The 12,581-nt window shown below is 36.6% G+C and overlaps 1 protein-coding gene across 1 annotated transcript in view; it reads right to left on the reverse strand.

The window, feature by feature from the left end:
* Positions 1-5,792: 5,792 nt before the first annotated feature.
* The window catches only part of IBTK (inhibitor of Bruton tyrosine kinase), a 70,347-nt gene continuing 63,558 nt past the window's right edge, over positions 5,793-12,581 (reverse strand). The window contains exons 27-29 of the mRNA XM_040983682.1: positions 8,115-8,186; positions 7,634-7,766; positions 5,793-6,902 (exon numbers count right to left, since the gene is read on the reverse strand). Of these exons, the coding sequence (XP_040839616.1) occupies positions 6,771-6,902; positions 7,634-7,766; positions 8,115-8,186 (337 nt within the window). The 3' untranslated portion in view covers positions 5,793-6,770. The remainder of the gene's footprint in view (positions 6,903-7,633; positions 7,767-8,114; positions 8,187-12,581) is intronic.

Raw genomic sequence — 12,581 nt, forward strand, 5'->3', positions numbered from 1 at the left:
GTACTGCCATATCCTCCATGTGCATCTGGGTATGTTGTCTACTGCTCCATCTAAGCCACTGAGGAGGCCCAGTTCTGATACATGCACTCCATGATCAGACCAGGGAACCTGTAATTCTCTCCATTGATCGAAGATCTGAGTTCGTTGGGGGGATTCCCAAAGAAACCTCATCTTAAGTGATCCCAGACCTTGTTCTTGTATGTGCATGTCAGTGTAGGATCTGGCCCATTCCATCACCCAAATCTACCCATGCTTGCACTGGTGGTTGCAATTGCTGGGTCAGTTCCATCTCCAGCTCTATCTTCTATGCAAACGAATGGGTGTTGCAGTCCAGCCCAATCGTTTCCACTGCACATTTGCTCGCTCACAAACCAGTGGGAGTTATAGCCTATTTGGAGCAACCCCCAGTAACCCCAAATAGGCCTGCTCCCTGCCCTGGTTTCTGTGTTTGCCAGCATATACGGCAGACTACTCCAGTCTGTCCCACTCTCATTCTGCTCTTGTACATGTAAATGGGCATTGAAGCCTAGATCACCCCAACCAGCCTCACTTTTCAGTCCAGAATGGTGCCAGAAGATGCCACTCTTTGTCAAATCATGCCTATGCCTGCCCCTTGTCCTAGTTTCCATGCTAACTAGCGATAGTTGCAGCCCATCAGAGAGGTGCCCTCTATTTCCTTTATGGGCTCACTCCCACTCCTGGATCTTGCATTCTCCAGGCAGTTCTGCAGTTTAGCTTGACAGTTTGTCCCCCAAGGCACCATCTGCTAGCTGATGCTGTGGCAAAGCCCAACCAATCCCTACCCACTCTGATTTATGCATGTAGGTACAATCAACCCAGCCTGGCTTTCCCCAGTTCAGCTTACATGCAGGCCCACAGGTGTAGCACTGTCTAGCTTGGTCGGCCCCAATAACAGCTCTCATGTTCACCAGTGGGAATAATGGGCCAGCAACAGATCTCCCTGCAGCCCCTGCTACCAGGTTTGCCAACTCTCTCCTGGGTCTTACTTACATGTGCTGGTTGGGTGCTATGGGCCAGTCTGGCTGTATGGCCCGCCTCACCTCGGCATCTGTCAGTGGGTGCTGTAGCCTGGCCCAGCCCAGCCAACCACCAATTCCAGCTCACACAGGTAGGGACTACAGCCTAGCCAGCCCAGTCAGCCCTCAGTCCCCGCCCTCATATGAACTGGCTGGCACTGTTGCCTGACCTGGCATGTACCATACACCATTCTGGCTCTCAGATTTACCAGTAGGTGGTATGAACTGGCCTAGCCTCTCTTTCCTCAGACCTGAGCCAAAGGTAAGTCCATGGGTGCCATAACCTAGCCTGATCTGGGCTCCTCCCTTTCTTGGGTTAGCCTAATTTTTAAACTATATCTATTTGTATGTATGTGCATTTTGGTCCATGAAATTTTATACCACACATATTTTCAACTACCACCACAATTAAAACAGAGAATTGTCCCATTCACCAAAGAATTTCGTATTTGTATTCTTTTTCCTCCACTGGTAAAATTAATTTAGTGTAACTTTTAAAATAAAGCATGTTGTAAAATTCCATTGTTTTTAGTGTGTGCATATTAAAGTTTACGAGATTTCCTAAAAAGAGAAATCTTTAATCCAGCATTTCTAAAATTAACCATAGAGACATTCAGCTAAATATAAGAAAGTATAAATATCAGCATCCCTAATTGGCATTCCATGACCTAAACTGTAGGGATCCCTGTACTGAGCTCATACATATTTTGCCCTGCTTTAAATGCTTTGCTAATTCTGTGAACTTCCTAATTTTGATGTGGTACCAAGTGTTATGGTTTTACAAAATTAAAAAATCTACAAATTAGTTCATTTTTATAGCACCTTACTAATTACAGTAATATTTCATTTTGTAAATTTAGTGGTATATTTGTAAAATATATTTATATATTCCCTAAAAATTTGGAAACTGTATAATAAGTTTTACAACACAACAAACTGAGAGCAAAAAGAGAACAAAAATCTTATAAGTCCAATATTCACTCTGAAGATGCACTATTTTGAAAAGTTCAAAGGATTGTTTGAGGATCTCTAACTAATGCAAAATAAATGTTAATTTTTCACTGAAAACATAAATTTGATTTTCTTTAAATCTAAGTAACCTGCTTTAATTCTAGTAGTTGTTACCTGTATTTCTACATGGCTGTTACAGCACTATATTGTATTATTTCTGCCACTCTTAGGCTAAAAATAACTTCCCATAGTCCCCACACTTTGTATTCCCTGACCTTAAATTCTACCCTCCCTAGAACAGCCATTTAAACATATGCGTAGTAATTAGAGTGATGATGATGATGGTGGTAGTTTCAGACAGTCTGGCACATATATCCAAACTGAAATCATACCAAATGTCCTTTTCCTAAAAGTCTCCCATTTTAAGTAGGGTTGTGAAGTGAGCCAAATACACTATCCTATTTTACAATAATAGTATGAGTGGAACCAGCAAACCTGGGATGGTCACTGCTGTTATTCTTAGAAGGAAAAGGAAAATTCAGCTTCTCTTTCCAGCTTACTGGTGTTTCCATTTTGCTAGCTGGAAATAAAATGAATATGAGAGTTCTTAAAACTTCAATGTTTTTTCCCTTGTGTCAATAAAGTGCAATGGGTTGATCAGTTTAAACTTATTTTTGGTCCTCAAATGATTTAATTGAGCTTATATGCACCAAGAAAACATTTTATAGGAAAAGCAACAGTTACAAAATCCTCATTGCTCTAAAAATTAAATAAAAATAAGTTTAATTAAATGAAAATAAATTTAATGCAAGAAAGCCAGAATGAGCACTATCACACAGGAGGCAGGCGTCCCAAGCTGCAGCTCAAGGATCTATACTACATCTGCTTCCATAAAACAGTTTTATAATATTCCAGACCTTATTATTTCCCAGAATTTTAAGACTGGGTCATTATACTGAACTACATGGTGCAGTGGATCAAGTTGACCATAACTTGAAATTCATGATTCAGTTTCAACCAAACAATTTTATCATTACCTCTAACATCCACATTCTATATCATGAGTTCTGGTCTCGGCTCCTCCACTTCCAGTTCAGCTTCTTACTAACACATTTTGGGAGGTAGCAGAAAGAGATGTTTGGACCCCTGCTACCCTGTGGAAACGCTAAAGGAGTTTCAGACTCCCAGCTTTGGCCTGCCCTGTCCCACCCTTCGCTACTGTAGATGTGAAAGGAGTAAACCACCCTCTCTTTCTCTGTTGCCTGCCTTTCAAGTAAATAAAATACACATTACAGGAAAACCAGCAAACAGCAATGCTGCCACAGGCCAATTGGGGCATCATTGTTTTGTGGATGTACAGCTTAAATGCATTGTGTCTGGGGCTGTTAGATTCTCACAATGGCAAGGCATGCCAATATTCAAATTTATTAAACTCCTCCAAGGAGTACATCACAGCAAGCAGTTGGGTTTAGCTAATAGGGCCTGTATTTGTTACTTCAACAGGCCCTTAATTTTCTCTACCAACTTGACTGATGCGTGGGAATTATGAAGCAGATGAAAGTATCACAATATATCAAGTGTTTGAACCTATTGTTGGAGAAACAAGCCTATAAAATGGATACTCTAGTCATGAATGCTGCAAGGCTTCTGTTACAGCACACTTAACATTGGGATCTCTAATGATGGCAGTTTAGCTAACTCTCTCGTCAGGCATGACTTGCACAGTTATCAGTAGCTCAGTCTATCCAGGTTAAAGTATACAAGGGTATGTCTAAAAGTTCCTAGCAAAAAGGAAATTAAAACCTTATTTTGGCACAGAGGAATTCGGAGACCTATATATGTTTTTATTTAATACAGCTTTTACACACAGTTTTCATGTCCTTTTGCATTTGTGTCCCGCATTGCTTGGCCAAAGAGCGTGGTACTCACTCTGTGAGTCGTGCACAGGTTAGTGGCTTGGTCTCTCCATTTCTGTGTGAGCCAGGCAGTAAATTACAGGCAGAAGATACAAAGTCACACATCATCTTGGGAGCAATCCTGCTCCCTCCACAGTATTTCATGTCACTTTGGCACTGTTACATCGATTCTTGTTATGCAAACACAGGGAAAAGTCAGCCCCTTGGGTCAGGACTAGGGCAAGGACTTTAGTCAGGTGTCTACTACTCCAGTGTCCCTGGGTCAGAGGTCTTTAACTTGAATACATACTTCCCACACTCATGTAGCTATTCCCACATTTGTTGACACATAAATTGTTTCAAGAGAGAACTCTAAATGAATACACCCTTGTCCTACTTGTCACTGTGCTGTCCACAATGAAATGCCTTGGTACACCACCCAACTGTCAGTACAAACAAATAGTGACCATGGCTCATTATTGTTGCCAGTCATACAGTTTACTGAGTGTTCTGCTTTCCCCTTATTTCAAACCAGAATCATTGAAGTTATTCTGTAACCAATAAATGTTGGTCAGTGGCTCCATCTGTAAAATGGCAAGAATGTCACTAGAAGTGTCACTCGAAAGAGAAATTTCATCTTCCTAACAGAGCTGTGATCAAGAAAGAACTCAGACATCTTCACGCTGAGCTAGCCAAAGGTGGCCCCCGGCCAACCAGAATGTACTAATTTTCCCAAAACAGTTTAATATTTAGGAGCTTTCCTATTTGTCAGATAAAAAGGATTTCATTCTCATTCGTCTTTTTTTTCAATTTATAAATTGCAGATATTATGTATAAAGTTGACAGATTTCTTCTTATCTAAAATGTTATGGAACCTGTACCACTCCTCTTACAATGAATAAATATATATCTACCCCAGTCTCTAAACAGACTTCAACCCAGACATTAACTAACAATACCTTTTCAACTGACTGTGTTCATGGTTGAATCCTGAACCCTAATATTTGCTAACAAATTTGACTTCATCTGACAGATAATCTTCTAGCTCTTTAAATGTAAATTTTAGTCATAGCCTGCTTCAGATATTCCAGTCACCCAATGTCCCCCCTACCATCACATTTCTAGACTTCCAAGCTCTACAGTTGCTTTAGACAATCCTAAAGACTTCTCTAGCCCACGACCAAATTGGTCATTTCTAGATTGCTCCAATACTATCTGGTATTCCTAGAAGTTGTGGGATTAGCTATGAATGAGACATTTTATTGTTGGGGAAAAAAATCATTGCTTTTTTGCTTTTCTGTTGTCAATGCATCATGTTGCTATCTTTATGGAATCATTTATGAATAAGCAGTTTATGGCACTGTTTATCTTTTACTTTACTAGTCAAAAAGTTCTTTTTGTCCAAATGAAATTTTACATAATAGTAGACTACATAAAACAGATCATAAAAGTGCAACTGCTCTGGTTGTAATTTACACAGGACTAATGCCTCACAGACTGAGTCAGACCTTGCTCCTCCTTCACATCCCTGATCAGCAAAGACCCCTGAAGGTGCTTCCTCAGCCCCTCTCAGGAGAAGACAGAAATTCATTACTTCATATTATCTTTAAATACTAAGGATGCCAGTATGTGCCGTATCAAAACTCCAAAAGGAAAAATTCAGTTGTTTCAGAAGGCCTCTTTACTGCAACCTCAGTAAACATTATAAAATCTGCTTTTTCTTCAATTTACTCAAACAGAACTTTAAATAAGTTTGCATTTGGGAAACTCTCCTTTTTAAGAGAATGTAAGACTGTATATAGAATAAATTTAAGCATATACTACCCAATAAAATAGCATATGAGTGAATAATTAATTTACCCAATAAAATAGCATATGAGTAAAATAGTATATCAAATACACATGAGTGAAATAGATCAACATTATTTTTTATTGCACATGTGCTTACATGCCTGCTATTTTTTTCAGTAGGGCTAAAGCTGGAAATTCTGCATTAGTTTCAGCCATTTTTCCATCAAGTGAATTACTGTAGTAAATTACTCATATTTTGCCATAGTTTTACCATTCAGAAAGTAGAATATTAAACTTTCCAGTTTATTTAGGTACTGGAACACAGAATTTTGTCTTTTAAAAAGTTCAACACACAAAAACAAACAAAACACTACTCTTTAAAGAAAAAAAAATTTATGCCTCTCTATATTATCCAGGCTCAGAGAGCTTTTGATTACACAATAAGGTAACAATAATTACAATTATATATTAACTCATTTCCAAACGGTTTGATTTTTATATGAATTTAATCACAGATTTAAGAAGCTTTAATACTATGAGAAATTGATTATTTCAAATTAAATCAATTGACACACAAGAAATCAATCGACACAATGACTCCAAATCCCATAAACTACTATCTTATTGGAAACTGTCCTGAACATTCAGAATTCTTACTTCCTTCCTATCGCAATCCTTTGCCTAATGCAAACTGGAGAAGAAATATAGTCCCAACTGAAGTAATAAATGATGCACCTAATTTAAGTTCTTCAATGCCATATTTTAAAAAGCACAGTGACAACAGGCATTTGCAAAATCTTCTAAATTAATAAACTCAATTCTCAGAAAAAAATTATTTTTAACATACAACTGTTAAAATTTTACACTCCACTCACATCTCTGTATTTAATTTAAACCTAATAAATTTTCCTTTCAAACAGTTTTACCTAAAGATTTACCAAAATCACAATTCTGATTTTCATTTTAATCATACAAACATCATATGCTGCTCATTCTATCTAGAAGGATCTGTTAACAAAATCTGTAGGAATTCCTTTCATAGCCTTTCTTTATAACAATCACAATTATTAAAATTGCATCTTAACTTCACAGTGAACTAGCATCCATGCTTATTCCACATAGGTACAGCCAGTGGTCCCTGCGGTGTCCTTTCAACAATGACAAACTCATCAGGGTTGCCAAACGCCTCATAGAAAACCAGTAAATCTTGTATTGCACGCTCCTCAACCTGAAAGGAGGGAGGGAATAAAAGAAGAAAACAAAGACTTGCTTTATTCTTTTAAAGATTAACTAAGCAGGATATATTTGTTTCCCAGTTTGCTTTTGAGGAGCTTCTATTTCTCATGGATACAAAGCCAGCAGAATTAAATCAGGTACACTGCTACTCCCTTGCCCAAAAAAAATTTGAGGCTTGAGCTACAGTCATCTTGTAGCCACCCTTTCTTGAATTTGAATCCTGAACAGAAGGAAAAACAAAGTGAAAATATTTTGGAATTCATTCATTCCTATAGTTTTATGCTATTAGATCCTTTCTCTTATTGTACAAGTCTTCTAAATCTTGCATCTAACTTCTCTATGGGTCCCTACACCTGGCTCTCTGATCTACTGGTTGAATTTGCGTAATCTTACCAACCCTGAAATAAATTCTTTTTCTTAAGTTAGGCTGAATTGGTGTTTGTTGCTTGTAACTTTAGAATTCTAACTTAACCAGAGGTTAATAACACTAAATACTGTCAATGCTTGCATCAGTTACTTTTAAAACAATCCAAGCACACCAAAGTAAAATAAATGAAAGTTTTATAACAGCATATTAGTTCTATATTAATTATCCTGAGTAGTTTCAGTCTATACTTACATCGGTAGATGTCTTAGCCTAGTTTATGGCAAGCAAACAAACATAATTTTCCCAAACTGTAGTGTGGTTCTTCCCTAAATTAAACCTAACAGGTATGGGTTTACCTGAATAAGAGCCAAGGGTTTTTCTCGACTTCTGACAAGAGCTGCTTCCTGCTGTAATTCTTCTTCTACAATAGATGCAAAAGTGACCGGAGCTACCACTAAAGGAGCAGTCACTGAAGAAGACAGCCACGGACTGAAAGAACAGAGCAATGAGTTTTATTCATCTTCCTTGCAAAATACTCTGGCAGTAACCTATGATACAACGGGACCCAGAAGTTTTTGCAAAGATTGCAAAATGATGAGATGAGCAATAGAGAATAGGAACACTAATGTTTTACTTGAATCAGTGTTAGAAAAGTTTGGAAAATGCCTGAGAGATGGAGCAGAAGCTATACAACTACCAAGCAGTAACTGTTACAGAGAGTATACAAATAATACATTGTACTCAGCACTACACTCTTTTCTAGCTTCTTATCATGCTTTTTTAATGCTAAGCAGGAGCTTAGCTTCTCACACCACAAAACTAGTAAATCGACCTTACTTGGGACTGTCTAGAAGTGGTAAATCTGATATCTGGTTTCCTTCTGGTCCTGGAGTACCATGGGGAGAGCCTCTGCAAAACAAATGCCAGAGTGTAGATTAAAGCTTCTCGTAAATTAGTAGTAACTGATTATTAATAGATACAGTAAATAAACTTCACATTTCTGCCAAAAAAGACAAACTAAAATGTGTCATCAGGCCTATCTTTACAATTTTAAAAATCTTCAATAAAACATAAAGGAAACCAGCATAAAAATCACTTTTCTAACAATATTTATAAATTTACTTATAGCAGTCAAACATATAACAAAGCAGAAGGAAAAGAGTATGAACATTTTCACATTGTTTCAGAAATAAAAATGATCCACAAGGACTACTTTAAAAAATACAAAGAAACCAGTTCATTCATAATTTTTATAGGTTACTAATATACTTCAAGAAACTAGGAATGCAAGATATCATCTCTATCTTCTAAACAGGGGGCCTTTTTCCTACCAAGGACTACTCAATATTTGTAACATCATCCATAGGCCATACAAAATTACCAGCTTAAAAATTAGCCTTCTTTAGATTTATTAAATTTTCAAGTGCTATGCACATTGCCTTGGCAGGCCTAGGTCAGAAGATTTTGTGGGACTTGTGCCACCTGCAGGGCAGAAGTTCCCCAACGAGGTTTTAGAGTTGACAACCTACATGATAAAACAGCATATAAAATCACAGAACACAGCAGACTACAAGATAGCATCTAAATTCTACTGACTACACATTAAGACTATAAAAACTAAGATGTTTTAGCCACATGAGAAAACCTTGTGGAGAAGAAATAGTAATAAAGAAGTGTATGAAGGGGTAGCTAGAAAACATTCTGGGAAGAGGAAAAACTAAAAACAGTATGGCAAAAAATGGGTAAGTGGTGCAAGTTCCGAGCTACAAATGCCCTTAAACATTACCTAACCCCCACCCCGCCTTCTAGCAATAGGGAAAATGCGGCAGAGTAAACAGCAGAACCTAAAATATTAACTTCCTGATTCACTTATACATATTTACAAGTCATATCTCAGGACTGTGGTAGGTGCTGAACACACAGACTGGTTAAAACTCAGTTCCCTCTATGGATTTCCATACAAACAAACATAACCATATACACCGACAGCTTCTCTAAGGAAGTGACACTGGGATGGGGAGAGCCGCATGAGGTAGGATTTTGTCTCTATAAATAAAGAGAACTGTAAATTTCAGTGGCTAACTCAAGTGTTCTTCTCTTCAATAAGTAAAAAATGAACAGATTGAGGATAACGAGATTTAACAGAGAAAGTTAAAAAAAGAAACAGTGGCCAAAGTACAAGAATGCACTGAAAGCTAAAATCTTTAGAGTTGATGTGTGGGCATACAAATTTACTGATAGTACTTCCATGTAGATTACCTCATTTAATCCTAGCAAAGCCCTATATTCCATTACACAGATCAGGAAACTAAGACTCAGAGAATATTATATAATTTGTCTGATTCACAAATTTGCTAGGCTGCAGAGAGATAATTCAAATCCAGATCTTTTTTTCACTCAAAGTATGTTTTCCATTTTGACACAGCTGCCTTTACTTCCTACTATTCAACTACATCTGGAACGTATTCTATTTCAAATGTCTCCTTGTTCCTTAAATACTGGCTCGAATATTAGCTTCTCTTCCCTCTTACAAAACCTCAGTCACCATCATGAAGCTTCATGTACTGCATTAATATTGTTTATACATCTGTCTTAACTACTAGCCCAGTCTCTCAGGATACACAACTGTGTTCAATTCATTTTTATATTGCAATGTCCAAAAGAATAGCTGGACCATAGTTGCTTGTGAAAAAGTAATCTCAGAATAAAAGATTAACACAGAAAGTCAAAGGTGGTTTTTTTTCCTTAATACAAAATAAAATAAAAGCAGAATTTGTTGTGGCTTGTCATTGTTTCAACGTTCCATTTCCTTTGAATTACTGATAACACTCTCACATATAGGTTCTTAAATAAAAATGAAGTGAGACTGTTATCATGCTTTTAGTTCAAAGGTATTCTGTGACTTTAAGCTTAATGATCCTTTATCTGACCTGTTAAAACCCAAAATAACAGAAACACCAGGGTGAAGCAGAGAATGACTTTAGATAAGGAGAAAAAAGAAGAGGAAATGAGTTAGAAACCTGTTGTGACAAATCTGTTATGAGATGATCAGATTGCAGACTACAATGACAATAAACAAGAAAAAAAATGTATATTCTGGTACAATTATCTTAGAGCAAATGCAAATTCCATTGATGGGTTAAGTCCCTTGGGAGGTTTGAAATTATTCCAAAGCTAGAAATTAAAGGCTTTCTAGGACACTGAAGTGTAACATGGAACAAAACACTGATAATGACTTCAGTACTAGAAACCCTCCTGTTATACTGAGGATCAAATAAAATATTTTGAAACCTTCAAAGAAATGCAAAAATATTATAAAATCAATTATTTAACTTCTGAATAACAAGCAGCAGCTACAGACTGTCTTGGAAAATAAAATATCAAAGTGAAGCAATCAGAGCTTAAGTATAAAAACATATCCATGTAATGTTTTACAATTTATGAAATATTTTTATGTACTATTAGAAGCCTCAGAGTAAATCTGGGTAACAAGTATTACTGTCATCATTTCATGTATGATGAAACTAAAGTTCAGAAAGGTTTTGAGGACTAGAGTGTTATAATTAACCTCAAATTTGTTTCCAGCCCTAAAATTGTTTTCCAGTAATGATTTTTTTTCAATGGATAATCAGATTAGATATAAATTTATCCAGAAAACTGTGAGCTTATCAAAATTTCATCTTAAAACAGTTGCTAGATAAAATTAAGCTATGATTAAATACATATTGAAACAGTCTGTTTTCAAACAAGTACAACATTAGGGTTTGGGTTTTTTTTTTTTTAAGGTTTTTTAATTTTTATCAGAACAGCAGATTTACGGAGAGGGAGGGAGACACAGAGAGAAATCCTCCGTCCACTGGTTCACTCCCCAAATGGTCCTAGACCAGAGCTGAGCCAATACAAGTCCAGGAACCTAGAGCTTCTTTTAGACCTCCCACATGAGCACAGGGCTCCAACATCTTGAGAAATCCTCCACTGCTTTCCCAGATCATAAGCAGGGAGCTGGATAGGAAGTGGAGCAGCTGGGACAGGAACTGAGCCCCTATGGGATCGCTCTTGAAAGGTGAAAATTTAGCCACTGAGCCATCGCACCAGGCCAAGCATTAGGTTTTATTTTAATAGCAAAGACTCAGACATCCAATAGAATATGCATATTAAATCTAGCCTTCTTTGAGAAGTTTTGCTTCAAACTTTTTTTGGTTCAAATTAAAGAATGCTAATATTAATAAATTTATTCTTTCAGAAAGCAGCTAATTTTGGCTCATACAATTGGCATTTTTTAAATAAAATTTTGTAACAGTTTAATTACAAAGATTTTTGTAATATTAGAGCTATAAGATCATACAATAATTTTGTTTGTTTCACAAAGTAGTTTTTTTACTGATCAGAAATATAAGTTTATATTTCCTGTCCAGAATTATCTCATAGGGTATCTAAAAGAAAATGAAACACACGAAATTTAGACAAAGACATAAGTAACAACACAAAAATAAAAATTTTCCAAATCCCCCTCTTCTACATTTTTATATTTCCAAATGACATTCCTAGCCTTTTCTGAGCCTGTTCTACAATTAAAACAGGAATGTCTGATCTGAAGGATTTCTGGAGATGGGCCCTTTCCCTGCCACCTCTATTTCCAAAGGATCCATAAGCATTCCTGTATTTTTGCTTTAACTCCAAGTAATTCCTGTGTATATTGCCCTTCTCCCTGTTTTAAAAATTCCATCCTATGTTCAAAAGCTTCAGACAACTGGAAAAGGATCAATAATTGTTTTATGTTTCTATTTCTAGGCACATGATCATAAATACCATAAACACATATTTGGAATTGAATACTTCAATGTTTATGATCTAAAACAGCTCCTGGCCTTCTTTAATGAAATTTTTCTTGATATCTCTAGCCCATGGTCATTCCTCCTTCTCTGAAACATTCATTTGACATGCAAACACATATATCTTTGTGATCTTTTTTTCACTGTTATGTCATTTCATTCTTGTTTTGTCATTTAACAACCATATGTATCTAAGCATTTAGATATATACAGACCAGATTTCAAGCACATTAAAAGCTAGGCCTACCATCGCTTCTCAGCCTTTTGGCTAAGATCAAGAGTAAAAGCTATGGCTGAGTATTATCATATTTCTATATAAGGGAAATCTGTGGAATGTGGAATTAAAAAGTAAGTTTATTTTGGCACAAAAATGGTTTAAATCCATGTGTATTTTTCATAATATGCATCGCACAAACTTTCTGAAAGCCACTTATGTAAACTTAACAGAGACCAGTAGAACATTGTGTTCATA

The sequence above is a fragment of the Ochotona curzoniae genome, unplaced genomic scaffold, assembly GCF_017591425.1.
Source record: "Ochotona curzoniae isolate NIBS_2020 unplaced genomic scaffold, NIBS_Ocur_1.0 contig_3819, whole genome shotgun sequence".
Lineage (NCBI taxonomy): Eukaryota > Metazoa > Chordata > Mammalia > Lagomorpha > Ochotonidae > Ochotona > Ochotona curzoniae.